The sequence below is a fragment of the Sceloporus occidentalis genome, unplaced genomic scaffold (assembly GCF_023333645.1).
Source record: "Sceloporus occidentalis isolate IW3139 unplaced genomic scaffold, rSceOcc1.0.p SCAF_24, whole genome shotgun sequence".
In the NCBI taxonomy this organism is placed as follows: Eukaryota; Metazoa; Chordata; class Lepidosauria; order Squamata; family Phrynosomatidae; genus Sceloporus; species Sceloporus occidentalis.
The window spans coordinates 10594640-10611941 of NW_028317004.1; the positions used below are offsets into that span (position 1 = coordinate 10594640).

Below are 17302 nucleotides of genomic sequence, written 5' to 3' on the forward strand. Positions count from 1 at the left end.
GATGGCAAGGTGTCATGTTCTAAATGACGATACCAAAACATCAGTCATGATAAGAAAGATATGTTAAACTAATTAGCAAGTTGGGTCAGAAGTAATACTGAACCAGTAACTAATCCATGTCTTGATGTAATGGGGCTTGGCACAAACATGGCATACCGATTTTATATAAATGCCCAATTCCTTGATCGGCCAAGCTTGATGCTGACCCCCACCACGAGGTCTTGGGAGAAAAGAAGGTCTATCCAGACCCTGATGGGATCTCAGATTGCTTCTCCTGCTCGCTAATCACAGACCTTGCTATCAAGAATGCAGGGCTAAGGACCTGCTTGCTGATCCGTACATAGGAACTCAGAGGGAGGAGACAGGGAAGCAAAATTTCTAAACATAAAAAAAAATATTTAAAAAAATATATATATAAAGGAAAAAATAAAATAAAAATAATAAATAAAACACTGTATATAAACCTTCACTATTCCCAAATCTATTAAAAAATACAAAATAGGGTAATATGTAAGAGATGGGTTTGGCCATCTACAACATAAACTAAAATATATATGCAGGGTATTATTGTAATCAGGAAATGTTGCCGAACATTAATTTGGTCATTGTTTAGCAGTGGCACCTACTTGTGTAGAAGATATCCTAAACAAAATTGCAAAACATTAAATTATCACTAATAATTATTATGTTTATGTATTTATTTGATTTCAAGGAAGACCCTACTTGTCCTTAACAAAACAATGTTTAATTTATGTGGGTAGAAATCTAGAAAAGGGAAATAATGGTTCAGTGTTCAGAGAACAATACACATATCACAGAATGAAATATTTTCTATTATTTTTTAGGACTAACATCAACCTTGATCTCCTTTTATAAGTTGCCCTGTATTTCTCCCCAGATCCCATCTATCCACTACCATCTCAAACCCTATAACTCATTTCCCCAAGTCCACCCTTCTCACTAGAATGTTTCTTTGTTCCCTTTTCTATGGAATCTTTGCTCCCTGGGCTACTCCTTTACTTGTCTCCAAATGTTTCTCTTCTCTTCTTACTACCACAGCCCATCCCAAATCCCCCATGCCCTATATTGCAAATTAGTCCTAACTCTATCTTCTTCTACCCTACCTTCCAAAAATTCACAAATGTATAGTGAAAAATATTCAAATGAAAAAATAGTTCTGAAGTTGCTTTGAAATTAAATATAAAAGTTTTGACAGGCCTTTTCTGGCACAATGTTTCTGTAGAATATCACATGATAGATTTGCCTTTATCAAGATACAATGAAGCTTTAATAATACATTTTGTGTAACACCCAAGATATAATGGGTCATACTTGCTGTCATAGTAAGGCTTTCTGCAAGAATATTTAATTAGTTTCCATCACAAATACGTAATTTGCCACAGATTTTTTATTATAAAATATAACCAAAATTTGGCAGTGTATAATAACCTGTGTATAACCCAAATAGAAAAGTTGTATGATAACTTGAGTAAACATTCAGCAGTTACACGAAAGCCATTACGCAGCAATAATAAAACTTTAAAAATTGTATATACATTATGTTATTCATCTGAGTTTACATACCTCATGAATTATTACTGAATGCTCAGAGTAAATGTTTTGGGAATATTGCAAAAGTGAGACGGCAAACCACTGGGCAAACCTCTGTTCTTGGGTACACGTACCCAAATACACATATTTCAGAGTATTGCTGGACAATATGTGTCCATCTGATCACATCTTTTTGTTTTACAGGGTAACTCACCCTAATACTATCCAGATACTATGGAAAAGTTTCCCAAATTTAGTAAAGTTTCATAGTTCTATATAATGTGAGATAAAAATTCTACTTCCTTTACAGCAGTGCTTTTTTTAAACAGGGATAAAATGAGTTATAGCTTGTATTTTATTGAATTATTTTCATTATTTTCAATTTCAGTTTGATACATTTAAGCTCAGAAGTGATAATGAATTACAACAATCATAATTACATTTCTATATTTTTATAGGCAATGCTGGCCAGAGGCAATGTAGATTCCTCTAGAAAGAAAGATGATGAGGACCACTCAAGACATCGACTGATTCCTATTGGAAGGAAAATCTATGAGTTTTACAATGCTCCAATTGTCAAATTCTGGTTTTTTACAGTATGTTTGACAAAATGTGTTTTTAAATTTGCATTCAACACTGACTATTCCAGTTGTTGATAACTAATCACCAACAATAACAAAACAGGATTCCCAGTAGACTATTTTCCTTTTAGTGAAATGCAGTCCCTTGTTTAATAACCCAGACTATTCATATAATTTTTATGGTAATTACTACAAAATACACTAACATCACATAACAAATCTATGGATGTTTTAGTTATGCATCACTGCTCAGTCATTTACAATAACTGTGTACAATGCTACAGTATGATGCCCTGCCAATTCCCCACAAAAACACCTGTTATGAATATCGAAAACCATTTTGTAGTATTAATAATAACTTCACATCACCTTTCTGTATACAATGTCCTTTTTCTTTGTTAGTTAATTAGATGACATTTTATAATAAGGTATACAATTCTACTTCTTGGTTTCCACCTATTTTTACTAATCTATCATCTTCAGATATCATGATGTAGACAAGTTATATTTAATTTCACTTTAATTCCTTCCGGCCAATGTATTACCAGATCCCGGCAAATAGCTTAGAAATAGCTTGTCTGCTCTTTACTGACACAGAACACGACCTTAAATGTCATTCTTGCTTTCACTCAATTCACTTGACTTCACTTCTTCAGTTCTCCATTATATAGTCTTACAATATCCGCTCTTTAATGTTCACATTCCGCAGTGAATGTCAGTTATTTGTTACAGTTGGGATTATAAAATGGGACAAAAAATTTTGTTACTTTGGGTGACCTCAGATTTTCAGTTAGTATAAAGTTACCTGAAGACCACACAATTTAAAAAGCCAAATAAAGCAAGCAATATGTACAAGTCTTGTACATGCTTTTATATCATCTGCAATTGTTTTTCTAAGAGAATACATTCGCATGCTGTTTTAATGTATTTCTTAAGGTATTTTGGCTCACTTAATGTTTGAATCATGTATTACTTAAAGTTGTCTGGCATTTAACTGATCTTGACATTTTCTTCATACAGATGGCCTACATGGGGTATCTTATGTTGTTCAACTACATTGTTCTAGTAAAAATGGATCGGTGGCCATCTACACAGGAATGGATCGTTATCTCTTACATTTTTACCCTGGGGATAGAAAAAATGAGAGAGGTAATATAAGCTAGTCAATCTAAAATATGTTTTTCAGTACAATTTATTGAAAGTGTACCTAGCTCATTCATAAAGACTGACTTTACTGATCCCGATTAAAAAGGAAGTCTCACAAGTGTGTAATACCATGCATTGAGCCAACATATTCAGACAGGAAAATGAAAGGCCACATGCACTTTCCAGACCCCATATTTCCTTTTTTTTCATTTTGTAATGGTTAACGAAAAACTGTTCTTAAAATCTGAGTGAATTTAACTTTGCAGACAAACACTTAAAAAATATTCACATTTTGGTAATGTATTGTGAGAAACATTGCAAATCTGGTGGCTGGTTCACATTCTAAATAGGTTTTTAGAGTTATATAAATATTATAAAGAAAATGTTAGCAATGGGACATTTTTATTACTCACTTTCTGTAACCTGACAAAAGTTATGAGAAATTAAAAAAGGCTGAAGTTTAGAGATTTACCACTAGAGAGCTCTGCAGAATCACAATTTTGGCATGTATTTAACTACTTAAAAGCTATTGCATTAACTGACATCACCTTTTACAAATATACAAGCAATCAGGACAATATAAATCATGCAAGCAAAATAAATGTCAAGGTGATGAACTGTTTCCCTTTCTGTGCTCCATAAAACTTAGGAGCAGCTGTTGAGAGACATCTTTCTTCTCAGGAGTACTCAACCTGACCCTGGCGTACATTAAGTTGCATAATACAATTATCTCATCACATAGTAAGCACAGAGAGAAAGGTCCACATAACTTAAATATAATTATACTGGTTAAATTGAAGTAATGGAGAAAAAAAAACTTCCTGATATTGGGAAAAGTGTAGCTCAGAAATCAAACATTTGCATTAATAAATAGAAATAAATCTACAAAAACTCTGGGGAAAAACTGCAGCTTTGTTTTCAGTGTAACAACACCATTGTAAACCTTAATATAAAAAAAAACTCACATAAAAGATAATGTACTTATTGTATAATATATTTCGAAAGGCCATATACTTGCAGTAACTAGTAGATTTTGATGAACATTTTGTCATGTAATTAACTTACTACTTTTTGTAGAATTGAATTTATTATTTTTAATTGTTTCCTCCAATTCTGTCATTGGTTTGTGCTATGGTCTGATAATAGCTTGTGCCACTCCGCAGATATTGATGTCAGAGCCAGGAAAGCTGTTACAAAAGTTTAAAGTGTGGCTGCAGGAATACTGGAATGTAACAGACCTCATCTCCATCCTACTTTTTTCTATCGGAATGGTGTTTCGTTTACAAGAGCAGCCCTTCAGCAGCTATGGGAGAGTGATATATTGTGTGAATATAATCTATTGGTATATTCGCTTGCTGGACATCTTTGGAGTGAACAAGTACCTTGGGCCCTATGTCATGATGATTGGCAAAATGGTGAGAAGAAAGTCTGTTACCCCTCTCTATTAAGGCTGTTTATGTTTTGCCCTTAAAGGTAAATGGCATATCAGGTTTTTATGTGAGCCTACAAAGGGATTCATGTTCTTTTTGAAGCACACTATAAATCAGAATAAATAAAATTTATTTAATGAAGGGAATCCTAAAAAAAACTAGAAAGACTTTGCCCCAATATATGTGAGATTCGATAACATGGTTAGGCTACTATATGCTTTGACCTACATTCCTTTATTTCAATGTGTTCTACCCTTCTGGGTTGTATAGCAAGAGTTTGCAGTAGACAGAAAATGAAAATTATACGCATTTAATAACAGTTTACCATCAGTAATGTATTTATATTGGTCATTTACTGCTGCCTTCCCTACTGCTAATCGCCAAGATATGTTATCCTTATGGAATTCCAGGCACCACCTTCCATAGTATGAATACACTTGCCTTCCTAGGTCTGAGTTGACCATACCCCACCATGTACTATATTTCTTGTTAGCATATTTAATATGTGTTTTTTTTATGTCAGGAGCTATAATGTGTGTATATATATATATATATATATATATATATATATGTAGTAAGGCACTAAGATGCCCAATAGGGAATATGTTCTTATAAAACTGTGGGTCTGTGGTTCCACGTTTATTAGTATGACTCTTTAAAACATTTCATTACATTTCATAGTTTTTTTGAAAATATAGATAATATTGAATACATATTTTGCATTCAATTGTTTCAGAAAAGATTTTTTTAATTCTTATTGACGCATGGGAACCAAATCCTAGCATTTACACATCGTCATTACAATGCCAAACAATGAGGTAAAATGCGTAACGTTTTAATTAAATATTACTAATAATACAAATAACCCATAAGAATGATAAAACCAAAGTAACCAAAGTGTCTCTTGTTGTAGTGAATACAGTGTGTGTGTGAAGCTGTCAGTCTGTGTCTTTGAACTTTACCTGATTGGTGTGTGAGTCTGAGCTCTTATAATGCTGTCTAGTATTTGATATGATAGTAAGATTGTCATCAACGAGCATTCTGAAGATTGTGGATTTTCAAATCATATACAAGTGATGCAGTATGTACAGATAAAAATAAATGATGTAGTAATTCTATATATTGAATATATTATTCAAATTGGCAGGTCAAAAGAAAGAGCTAAATCTCCATGCCCTAACCCACACTTTTCAATTGCACGTAGAATAAACACAATATTTTAATATCCATTGGTTCTCTTGTCTTTAGCATCTTAAATACTTTTTTCATTGTTTTCTTTTTCAGATGATTGACATGATGTATTTTGTCATCATTATGTTAGTCGTTTTGATGAGTTTTGGTGTCGCAAGGCAGGCCATTCTTTTCCCCAGTGAGCAACCCTCGTGGAAGTTGGCAAAGAATATTTTTTACATGCCATATTGGATGATCTATGGAGAAGTGTTTGCAGACCAGATAGACCGTAAGCAAGTCCTTTATGATTCTCTAGCTACTTACTCAGGTATTTAACCTTGATCAGGTAGTGTTTCTATTGGATCATTTCCATACGCAATAAATGGCTCGGTGTAGAAGAACCACTTTTAGTTGCTCAACGGCACAGAAGTTACAGGTAAATTTTATCACACTCTAGATATACATAAAAAAATGAAAAAGTAGGCAGCATGATGCAACCAAAATTAATAAAAATCATGCCTTTTTACTTATTAATGAGACCTAACAGAATTAAATTACTGTACCACTTCACCACATTTACCACTTTAAGACCAGAAGGTCTTTAGGTGTTTTTTTCATGTTTGTTTGTGTGAACCAACCCTGTACCATAATTAGGTTACAGTAAAGCATATAAATGTATCAGTGAAAAGTTTTTAATAAACAAAGGCAAATAAAAAAATGAAATTCATGATTTTGTATTCTTCAAATCCTGGATTGTATCAACCACTCCAGTGTGTGTTGAATGTCAATCTAATAAACCAAAAAATGCGAAAAAAGCCTTTATATTATTGCTATTGCACTTTTTGTACTAGATCTTGGGAGCACAAGCTCCCTCCCTCCCTATTATCTACCCTACCCACCCCCCCTTTGTACTTACCTTTCAGCATTCCTGCGGCGAGTCTCCCTGCTCGGTCTCGGTGCCAGCTTGTAATGACGTCATCTTCCGGCGCTCAGCATTACAAGCCGGCACCGAGACCGAGCTAGAGGGCTCGCAGAGGGCTTCCACTTAAAAAAAAAAAGGGCTTGGGGCAGCAAAGCCCCTTCAAAAGTGCCGCCTTTGCATCCACTGACAAATTTAGGACCTATATTTAACTTCTTTCCAGTTCATTTGCAATACACTTATGTAAGCATGGAAGAGACAAAGGGAGCACCTATATTTAAAACAAAGCCAATAATTAGATAATGTGATGTTTTCCAAGTAAAACACTAGGCAAATTAGGTGGATCAAGTTGTTCTTACGCATTGACACAATGTGTTCATGTTCTAGGTTTTATATATCTCCTGATAATATTTTCATTAATATAAGAGTAATACCAAGTTTATCAGTTCTCATGTCACCATGGCGCGCAAAGAATGTGAATAGTTTGTGCATCCATCCATGCAAAAAGTGATGCATGACGATATCCTACTATCAATACATATGTAGATTCAGTGGATCTTGATCTTAGTGCATTGATTATGAGATACCATAGCTAACTAGTGCAACTCTTGATACACATTTCACATTACCATATGGTAAAGTTGCAAAAGGCTACTAGGGACTCATGAAAAAGTGAACTCATTTTATGTGTTTAGTTACATTCAGATTTGAATAAGGATTTGTACACTTTAAGTAAACATTGTACATTAGGGAGATGGATTAGTGAACAAAGAAGATACATCTCAAACTGTCATTTTTTAATCACGTAGGCAGTTACTGAAACTGTTTGCAAGCAATAGCTTTGTTCTAATCTATGGTATGGTACTTGCAAATGATAGTGATTAATTTATTGATTTGGTAGAGATTGCCACAAACAAACCACTAAAAGGTCAACATGAAAATTAGTTAATAACTCAGATTTACTGGCTAAGTCTTTTAAGACAAAATAACAATTGTTTTTTATGTGGATATTACTTGCATGCCAATGTCATTGTTGGCAGTTATTAGAATGTAGACATGTCAAGACTGCTCAGGAGTTAATGACACAAGGCAGCAGAAAACTACCTTTAAAAACCGGCCCCTTTTGCCCTTTTCTTCCTTATTTCTTGTTGTCTGCTTTTATTTTTTGTTTGATAGGCTACAACTGATTTCCGTCTTCTACAAGTAGCCATTTATTGATTGTAGCACTTACTTTCCAAAAATATTACCAACTGCCAAAGGCTAAACATTTTTGGAAATAATACTATTCTGTGATAGTCTACAATCCCAACAGTGCCAAACAGTTCCAAGAAAGGCTGATTTTAGATAAGCATATTAACGACACGTTTGTAATATAACAGAATATTGTATTTTTGTGTTGCACATATTACAATAGGTACAAAACCGCTTTCTTGCAGCTTGTAATGCAATTGAACCTGCTTTTATAAAATCAACAAATTCATTATAAATATGTTTTGTAAATACAAAATAACTGTAGTGGTCTGGCACATTTTTCTTGATCCTGGGGATCATCACAATTTCTTCAGAATATTTAAGAATTTAAATACAAGGGGCATTTAGTTATATGTTATTATTAAATAAAATTTGCCATTACAGGCACCTCCATTCTTTGCTACTGCTTAAATTGTGAAAACTCATAGGCCTTTTCCCAGCAAGAAGTTATCTGGGCTGCACTATTGCACAGACCTACTACATGAAACATATAGTCTTTAGTTCTGTTAAACATACCCTCAAATTGCATAATGTTGTTAACTTTTAATGTTAACTTTTACCTAGCAATATTGGGAAGCAAAATGCTATTTTTATTTCTATTATTTGTTTGTTTTCATTTTAAATTTGTAATATGTGCAAAAGCCTATACTATATTCTCTATATTCTAAGCAAAATCAGCCATTTTTACACATTCAGCCAAAATAAAAATTTTAAATATATGGTATATTTATGCTGTTTATTGCTTTAATTTCTATTGCAATTGCACAAAGAATTATGCAGGATTCATTTGTTTTTATTGGTCAAAATCAATTGAGTTGTATTTTATTGTCTTGCACTGACATAAAATGGATACATTTCCTATTAAAATAATTCCAAGAGCTGCTTAGCCCTATTTTAGGCTGGAACCTTCAGCAAAAAGACGTTTAGCCGAGGACAGCAGAATCTGTGAAATAAAAGGGTTCAGATTGTACAGGAACAAAATGATAAATTCCAAGGGTCAGTTGCAAGAGTAGTCAGGGTCACAAACAAAGGTCAGGGCAGGCGGCACACAACGATGGTCAGAAACAAGCCGAATTCAAAGAACCAATAGATACAAGCAGGTCAAAACGCTAGTGTAGGCAATAAGGCACTATCACAGGCAAAGGTATAATGCCAACTAAGGCTTTAAATATCCCTCCACACTACTAGATCCTCCTACCCATCTAATTAGGGGGAAGAGGAAAAAAGATAAATGTCGCTTTAAGAAGCGACGTGAATATTCATGAGTTATCTCATGACGTCGAGACACGTGTCCCGTCAAGATCCCTTGATCTTTGCAGGGATGCGCATCTAGCAGCAGGACGGACCCGACGGCAGCTCCCGCAGACGGGGCCTATAATAGGGACTTAGCGCAGGGGTGCGCAATTCATATTGCCCAACGCTCAGGACATGCAGTTCCGAGCACCGGGGAGGATTTTTTTCTTTTTCATTTAGCCCTGCTGCAGGTAAGCAGGTTAGGATCCAGATCCCCGCAGCGCTGCAGGGGACCTGGATCCTACTCTCTGGCAGCCAGTAGACATCTGCGCGATGCAGACAACCCCCACTGCTGCCGGGGCTTCTATGAAGGAGCACCAGCTTTACATGACCTTCCGGTGCTCCACCATAGAACACCCGGCGGAAGTACCCTCCGACAGCAGCGGAGGTTGTCTGAGAGCATCATGCAGACGTTCACCGGCTGCCAGAGAGGAAGCTTCCCTGCAGCGCTACAGGGGACATGTATCCTCCTCTCTGACAGCCAGAGAACCTCTGTGCAATGCGCTCAGATAACCTCCACTGCTGCCGGCTTCTATGACGGAGCGGCTCCATAGGAGCCCCGGCAGAAGTGGCGAGCAGCAGCAGAGGTTATCTACGTTCAGACCTCCACCAGCTGCCCCCACTAGACCCATCCGCACAGTGGGCAGGCCACCTAACCGGCTAACTTAAACAGACAGTTTGCTGTGCTAATTTCACAAGGGGGCACGTGGAGCCGCAAAGAAGTACACCCCTCCATTGCTTTTTTACCTCCCTGGGTCAATCAGGAAAGATCAGAGAAACACCCCAACAAACATATGATAAACTAAATATATTTTTTACATTCAGGCACCTAGTTTTTCATATGAGAATGAATTGAAAAATTAAATAAACAGTGGTGAAATAATAAGTTATTTTTTTTTAAGTTATTGATTTGTCTGGCACTATGTTTGCTGTATCATAGCTAATATACTTCCTCAGTCCTCAAGTAAACCCATCAGTGTAAATTTTCAATATAGTGCTGGTTATAATGTCTGTTCGCAGTATTGTCACTTGTACTTGTGCTACAAAACTAACAACTTAACCTTTATTGCTAAACTCCATAGTATAGGAAACAGAGAGGTATTTTATTGTTTTATTTTCACAAGTCTGTGGGACTAGAATCACAGTCAACAAAGCTTTACAGTTCCCTGAAAAACGCATGACCACCACAGGATTCCCTAAATGTCATTTGATCAGACAACATAATACTTAAAATGTATTAGGTGCATTTATTTATTTATTTTTGCTATTGCTATTTAATGTTTTTTTACACAATCTTGTGGGGTTTTTGCAAAGGAATGTAATGGAACAGGATGGGAATTGAGGGCACATCAAAATATGCTGAATTTTTCATCCATGGGCTAAAACTGGAGGGGTTCTTGAGAAAAACTGAGCAACCTGCAAAGGTATTCCCATGATTTTTGTATAATTCACTCTAGTAAAATTTTGCACCTTAATTGAACAAGGCCTGCATTGATAAAGACCTTTAAGTGGTCTTTTCTGGATATTCCATAGTAAAGCAGAAATTGTGTGAGGCCATGATAAGAGAAAGTGTATGCTCTAGCTGGACTTACGGTGGGCTAAGATGTGGATGGAACCGGGGGGCATTGTCCCACCCAGAGACTGTAGATGGTAACCCAGAGCACAGAAGTGGCAGTTACTAAAACATGTACATGCTGTTAAATACTATGAACATGCAACAAAAATGGACTGTTCTTAAAACAGTTCCTTTACCAATATTTAGACATTTTCTGCAATTCATTTCACTCTATATTCTAATTATACCATAATTTTAATGAATATCAACTGTGTATTGTTACACTTTATTTGGAGACTTTAATGCCTTTCATGTATTCCAGTTATGAAGCACTGACAAGCAGTATGCAGTTGCATCATGCTATCGGTGTGTGTTTATATAAATAATAAAGGGAACACTTAAACAACACAATGTATCTCGAAGTCAATCACACTTCTGTGAAATCGAACTGTCCACTCAGGAAGCAACACCGATGGACAATCAATCTCACATGCTGTTGTGCAAATGGAACAGACAACAGGTGGAAATTATAGGCAATTAGCAAGACACCCCCAATAAAGGAGTGGTTCTGCAGGTGGTGACCACAGACCACTTCTCAGTTCTTATGCTTCCTGGCTGATGTTTTGGTCACTTTTGAATGCTGGCGGTGCTTTCACTCTAGTGGTAGCATAAGACGGAGTCTACAACCCACACAAGTGGCTTAGGTAGTGCAGCTCATCCAGGATGGCACACCAATGCGAGCTGTGGCAAGAAGGTTTGCTGTGTCTGTCAGCGTAGTGTCCAGATCATGGAGGCGCTACCAGGAGACAGGCCAGTACATCAGGAGACGTGGAGGAGGCCGTAGGAGGGCAACAACCCAGCAGCAGGACCGCTACCTCCGCCTTTGTGCAAGGAGGAGCAGGAGGAGCACTACCAGAGCAATGCAAAATGACCTCCAGCAGGCCACAAATGTGCATGTGTCCACTCAAACAGTCAGAAACAGACTCCATGAGGGTGGTATGAGGGCCCGACATCAACAGGTGGGGGTTGTGCTTACAGCCCAACACCGTGCAGGACGTTTGGCATTTGCCAGAGAACACCAGGATTGGCGTATTCGCCACTGGCACCCTGTGTTCTTCACAGATGAAAGCAGGTTCACACTGAGCACATGTGACAGACGTGACAGAGTCTGGAGACGCCGCGGAGAACGTTCTGCTGCCTGCAACATCCTCCAGCATAACCGGTTTGGCGGTGGGTCAGTAATGGTGTGGGGTGGCATTTCTTTGGGGGGCCGCACAGCCCTCCATGTGCTTGCCAGAGGTAGCCTGACTGCTATTAGGTACCAAGATGAGATCCTCAGACCCCTTGTGAGACCATATGCTGGTGCGGTTGGCCCTGGGTTCCTCCTAATGCAAGACAATGCTAGACCTCATGTGGCTGGAGTGTGTCAGCAGTTCTTGCAAGAGGAAGGCATTGATGCTATGGACCGGCCCGCCCGTTCCCCAGACCTGAATCTGATTGAGCACATCTGGGACATCATGTCTCGCTCCATCCACCAACGCCACGTTGCACCACAGACTGTCCAGGAGTTGGCGGATGCTTTAGTCCAGGTCTGGGAGGACATCCCTCAGAAGACCATCCGCAACCTCATCAGGAGCATGCCCAGGCGTTGTAGGGAGGTCATACGGGCACGTGGAGGCCACACACTACTGAGCTTCATTGTGACTTGTTTTAAGGACATTACATCAAAGTTGGATCAGCCTGTAGTGTGGTTTTCCAATTTGATTTTGAGTGTGACTCCCTATCCAGACCTCCATGGGTTGATAAATTTGATTTCCATTGAGAATTTTTGTGTGATTTTGTTGTCAGCACATTCAACTATGTAAAGATGAAAGTATGTCATACGATTAGTTCATTTATTCAGATCTAGGATGTGTAATCTTAGTGTTCCCTTTAATTTTTGGAGCAGTGTATATACACACACACACAACTGTGGTGTTGTATTAAACATCTAAATATCATGCTGTGATTTTTATATCTTTCTAGCTCCTTGTGGATATAACGAGACCACGGAAGATGGAAAAGTGACTGAGTTTCCTCCGTGTAAGACAGGCGCCTGGATCGTTCCAGCCATTATGGCTTGCTACCTTTTGGTTGCAAATATTCTTCTAGTAAACCTATTAATCGCTGTATTTAAGTAAGTGTCTCTCCATCAAAATGTATGTATTTCTATGAATAACAAATTAATAGCAAAAAGGCAATTGTATTCTGTTGAGATTCTCGTGGCCCTCTCAATAGTGAAAAATGCCCATACAAAATAATACCATCCACACCCCTCTATTCCCCCACCCCCCCATATACTAAAATAATTCTCACCTCCATAAATATAATAGCCTTTTCACTGTCTGAATTTTTAGTCTTGCTTAAAACAAATTGCACTATGATTGGCACCAAAGCTTTAGTAGTGAGTAGTACATGGGAAATGGCATGTAAGGCTAATTTGTGAGTTAACAATTCTGTTAAATATTTCTGTCAGAGTACCGGCGTTTTTTCCCACAATAGTTGCTTAGTAAATGTCCATGTACTACTTTATGATTCTGTTCTTTATCCTTTAGCAACACATTCTTTGAAGTTAAATCAATATCAAACCAAGTATGGAAATTTCAGCGGTACCAGCTGATTATGGCATTTCATGAAAGGCCTGTCTTGCCACCACCTTTGATTATTTTCAGTCATTTTACCATGATATGTAAGCACCTTTGCTGTCGATGGAGAAAGCATGAACGTGACCAAGATGAAAGAGACTACGGACTAAGTAAGGCTTGAACACTTTTGAAGTCCATATTTACATCAACCAAAAAATACATGTCCAGTAGAAATGCAATAACATTGTCTGTATATATAATATTTACTTTTTACTCAGGATTACCAATCTACAATGCTCATTAATTAATTTGCAAAATGTAAACTATTATTTCACTTTAAGTATTGCTATGGCCCAGTTTCTACATTTTTCTTACTCCATAGTAAGTGCTTACAACTATCTGCAACAAAAATAATATACTGTTTGTACAAGCTATAAAAAATGCAGAATTTACTTAATGTCAATACCACTTTTAACAAATACTACACTGTACATACATAGTGTTATTAAACAGAAGCTTAAAATGGTGTTTTTAAACTTTCTGCAAACAATTACGATTAACAAACAAAAATATATTGTATGGTACGTGAGATTGGGATTTAAATATTTCAAACCCTGTCCTATATATATATTCATAGTATATGAGCTGTTTTACAGACCAAAGTTTATCCCGTTGGCATCCCTATAGAGGTCCTAAGGGCCATCTTAACATGAAAAAGGGATCTCCAGTATCAGAAGCATTGCTGACTTCCTTATCACACATTTGGTGTTACTGTACTACTCACCAGCAAAATACACCATGTGTATGCCCAATTGTAGAACCTATCAGGAGGAGAGAAGTTGGTATTCCCAAGAGGGTATACCCAAGAGGGTATGTCCAGACCTTGCTGGGATTTCTAAATTCCCTTGCTGGCTGATCTCATAATCATTCCTACACAAAAAAAAATGCCTGTCCTCTGTAGCATCACTCACTACAGAGTTTCAAACTGCCTCTGGAAGCAACATCAGCACAAGCACTTCGTGAAATTGGTTTTCATGGCCAAGCAGCATTCTCTGGAATGACGAATCCCCCTTCTGAAAGTCTGATGGACAAATCCAGGTTTGGTAAATGCTAGGAGTACACTACCTACTGATGATGCAATACCAAGGTGTATATTATGTATTGTTTTGACTGTGAGATTCTTTTTCACTTTTCTGAGAATGAATCTGTCATGTTATTAACCCCATGAGAAAGTGAACAAACCACGTCATAATTTGCCCATTGAAAGCAAACTAACAGTATTGTATTCCTATCTTTTCTATAAAACAGAATTATTTATAACAGAGGACGAACTTAAAAAAGTGCATGATTTTGAAGAACAATGCATAGAAGAATATTTCAGAGAAAAAGAAGATAGATTTAATTCTTCAAATGATGAAAGAATCAGAGTCACTTCTGAAAGGTAAAGATTGTTTCTCTGTATAGTTTTTCAATTTCTGAATGATTCCATATTAAAACCACAATTGTCTTAGATATTTAGGACCTAGAATGTTTTATAAAAAAAATCATGGTTTGTTAAGTATTACTGTTACAAAACATGGGCCATAAAATATCTAGAGGCTTTTATATATTTGCAAATTGTACCATAATCTTTACGCCTCTGTAGACAGTATTTGTCTTTGTACAGAGACTTCAATTTATAACATTATCTCATGATAAGGTTGTCATAGTTTGCTCTTAAGTTCCCTACAGTTAGAATATATGACCCTTTCATGCTTACACGAAGCAACATATAATCCTAGAACACAGTGTACTAGCAACCCTTAAGTACTAAGCAGTGACATTCTAGTTCTAAACAGGGTAGATTATGATAGAATATTCAACAAAAGAAAATACATTGTGAACTGTGTTTTAAATTTGCAGAGTGGAAAATATGTCCATGCGTCTGGAAGAAGTGAACGAGCGAGAACATTTCATGAAAGCGTCACTACAGACAGTAGATATTAGATTGGCTCAACTGGAGGAAATGCTGGGGAGGATGGCTACAGCAATGGAAAGACTTGTTGGTGTTGAAAGGGTAGATACGAATAAAGCAAGATCTAGAACATCTTCAGACTGCACGGATGCTGCTTATATAGTTAGACAGAGCAGCTTTAATAGTCAAGAAGGGAATGCATATAAACTCCATGAGATTGTAGATCCTGTGGGAGAGGAGCCTTTGTCTCCTACCTCTCCTACTCTCATCCCTCGAATGAGAAGTCAGTCTTTTTATGCAACAAATTTAAAGGACAAGAGTGGTTTTGAAAAATTTGAGGGTTTTTTTAAGGAAAGGACCTTAAGCTTGAATAGAGCTACAAGTTCGCATTCAATATCAAAAGATACAAAACCTCCACCTTCACCTTTAAACTCTTTGTCTGTTGTTTCAGACTCAAGGAGGCCTTCATCTTGTATAGACATATATGTTTCAGCAATGGATGAGGAACATTTTGCTCTGGAACCTGGAGAAAGTTCAATGAATGTAACCTGCACAGATCACATTGCAGATTCAGCTTCAGCAGGCAGAGGCTGTAGTTCTTCCACTCACTGCAGAAGAAGCTGCAGTAGAAATCCAAGTTATGAAGAAAGCACATTAATGGATACATATCCTCTAGAAGTAACAAATATTCCAACCAGCCAAAATCCATGGGAAACAGATCCTCCTACATACCATACATTAGAGCGTTCTAAAAGTAGCCGTTTGTTGGCTACTGCACCTTTTACCCTAGAGGAAACGCCCATAGTGAAATCCCAGAGTTTTATTTTCTCTCCCTGTAAGAGTTATTACAGTAATCTTGGTGTACCGGTAAAAACTGCAGAGTACACAAGTATCACAGACTGTATTGATACAAGATGTGTCGGCAATTCTCCACAGGCTACGGCAGAACGGTCTACATCTCCAGGGTGCATTAGAGAAAAAGTGGAAGACCTTAGTTGTTGCTATCCAGAGAGAGAGGCAGAACTAAGTCACCCAAGCTCAGACAATGAGGATAATGAAACAGAAATAAAAAACAAATGTACAATGACCTCTATATCAGCCCATGAAGGTTCCCCATCCAGAACTCTCTCCAATAACTTAACATTCCCTAAAATCGAACGTGCAAACAGCTACTCTGCAGAGGAACCAAGTGCACTGTACGCTCACACAAAGAAGAGCTATTCAATTAGTGATAAACTGGACAGGCAGCGTACCACTACAAGCCTTAGAAACCCATTCCAAAGAAGTAAATCATCTAGGCCAGAAAGTAAAGGAGACAATCTATCCATGAGAAGACTTTCAAGAACAGCAGCCTTTCGTAGTTTTGAAAGCAAGCATAGCTAGGTCTTGATTTTTGAAATAATGATATAAAGGATAGGTTTAGCAACTACTTGCATTTTCTATCACAATACAATGAACTCACAAATTATGGCACAACAAATAAAGACCGAAGCTGACACTAGTCAGCATTCATGTTGTTACAAGCATCAATTAACTAGCTTTTTGAATCCTCTGAAGGTGCCATTTTTTCTTTATGTTTAAAAATAATTATTTATTGTGATTGATATGCAGGTAAATTCAGGCACACCAAGTACACATTCCCAGCATTTATTTATTTATGGAAAATCAATGGAACTTCTTAATGTCTGGACATTGTTTTCAAGTTTGCATGATACAACAAGAATTTTACAATAGCACACAATATGTATTTCTCGTATTTACCTTCTTATATTAAAGCCTCTTGTCCTGTTTTGTATTTCATAACAGCAGCTCTCAGGTTTGGAACCCT

The 17302-nt window shown here is 37.1% G+C and overlaps 1 protein-coding gene across 4 annotated transcripts in view; it reads left to right on the top strand.

Annotated features, from left to right (window-relative positions):
* The window catches only part of LOC149300605 (transient receptor potential cation channel subfamily M member 3-like), a 224828-nt gene extending 207971 nt beyond the window's left edge, over positions 1-16857 (top strand). For all 4 annotated transcript variants that reach the window (XM_089485139.1, XM_089485140.1, XM_089485141.1 and 1 more), the window contains 8 exons: positions 2010-2147; positions 3153-3281; positions 4442-4693; positions 5993-6167; positions 12922-13072; positions 13491-13690; positions 14829-14961; positions 15423-16857. In XM_089485139.1, coding sequence (XP_089341265.1) covers positions 2010-2147; positions 3153-3281; positions 4442-4693; positions 5993-6167; positions 12922-13072; positions 13491-13690; positions 14829-14961; positions 15423-16857 — 2613 coding nt within the window. The remainder of the gene's footprint in view (positions 1-2009; positions 2148-3152; positions 3282-4441; positions 4694-5992; positions 6168-12921; positions 13073-13490; positions 13691-14828; positions 14962-15422) is intronic.
* Positions 16858-17302: the final 445 nt, after the last annotated feature.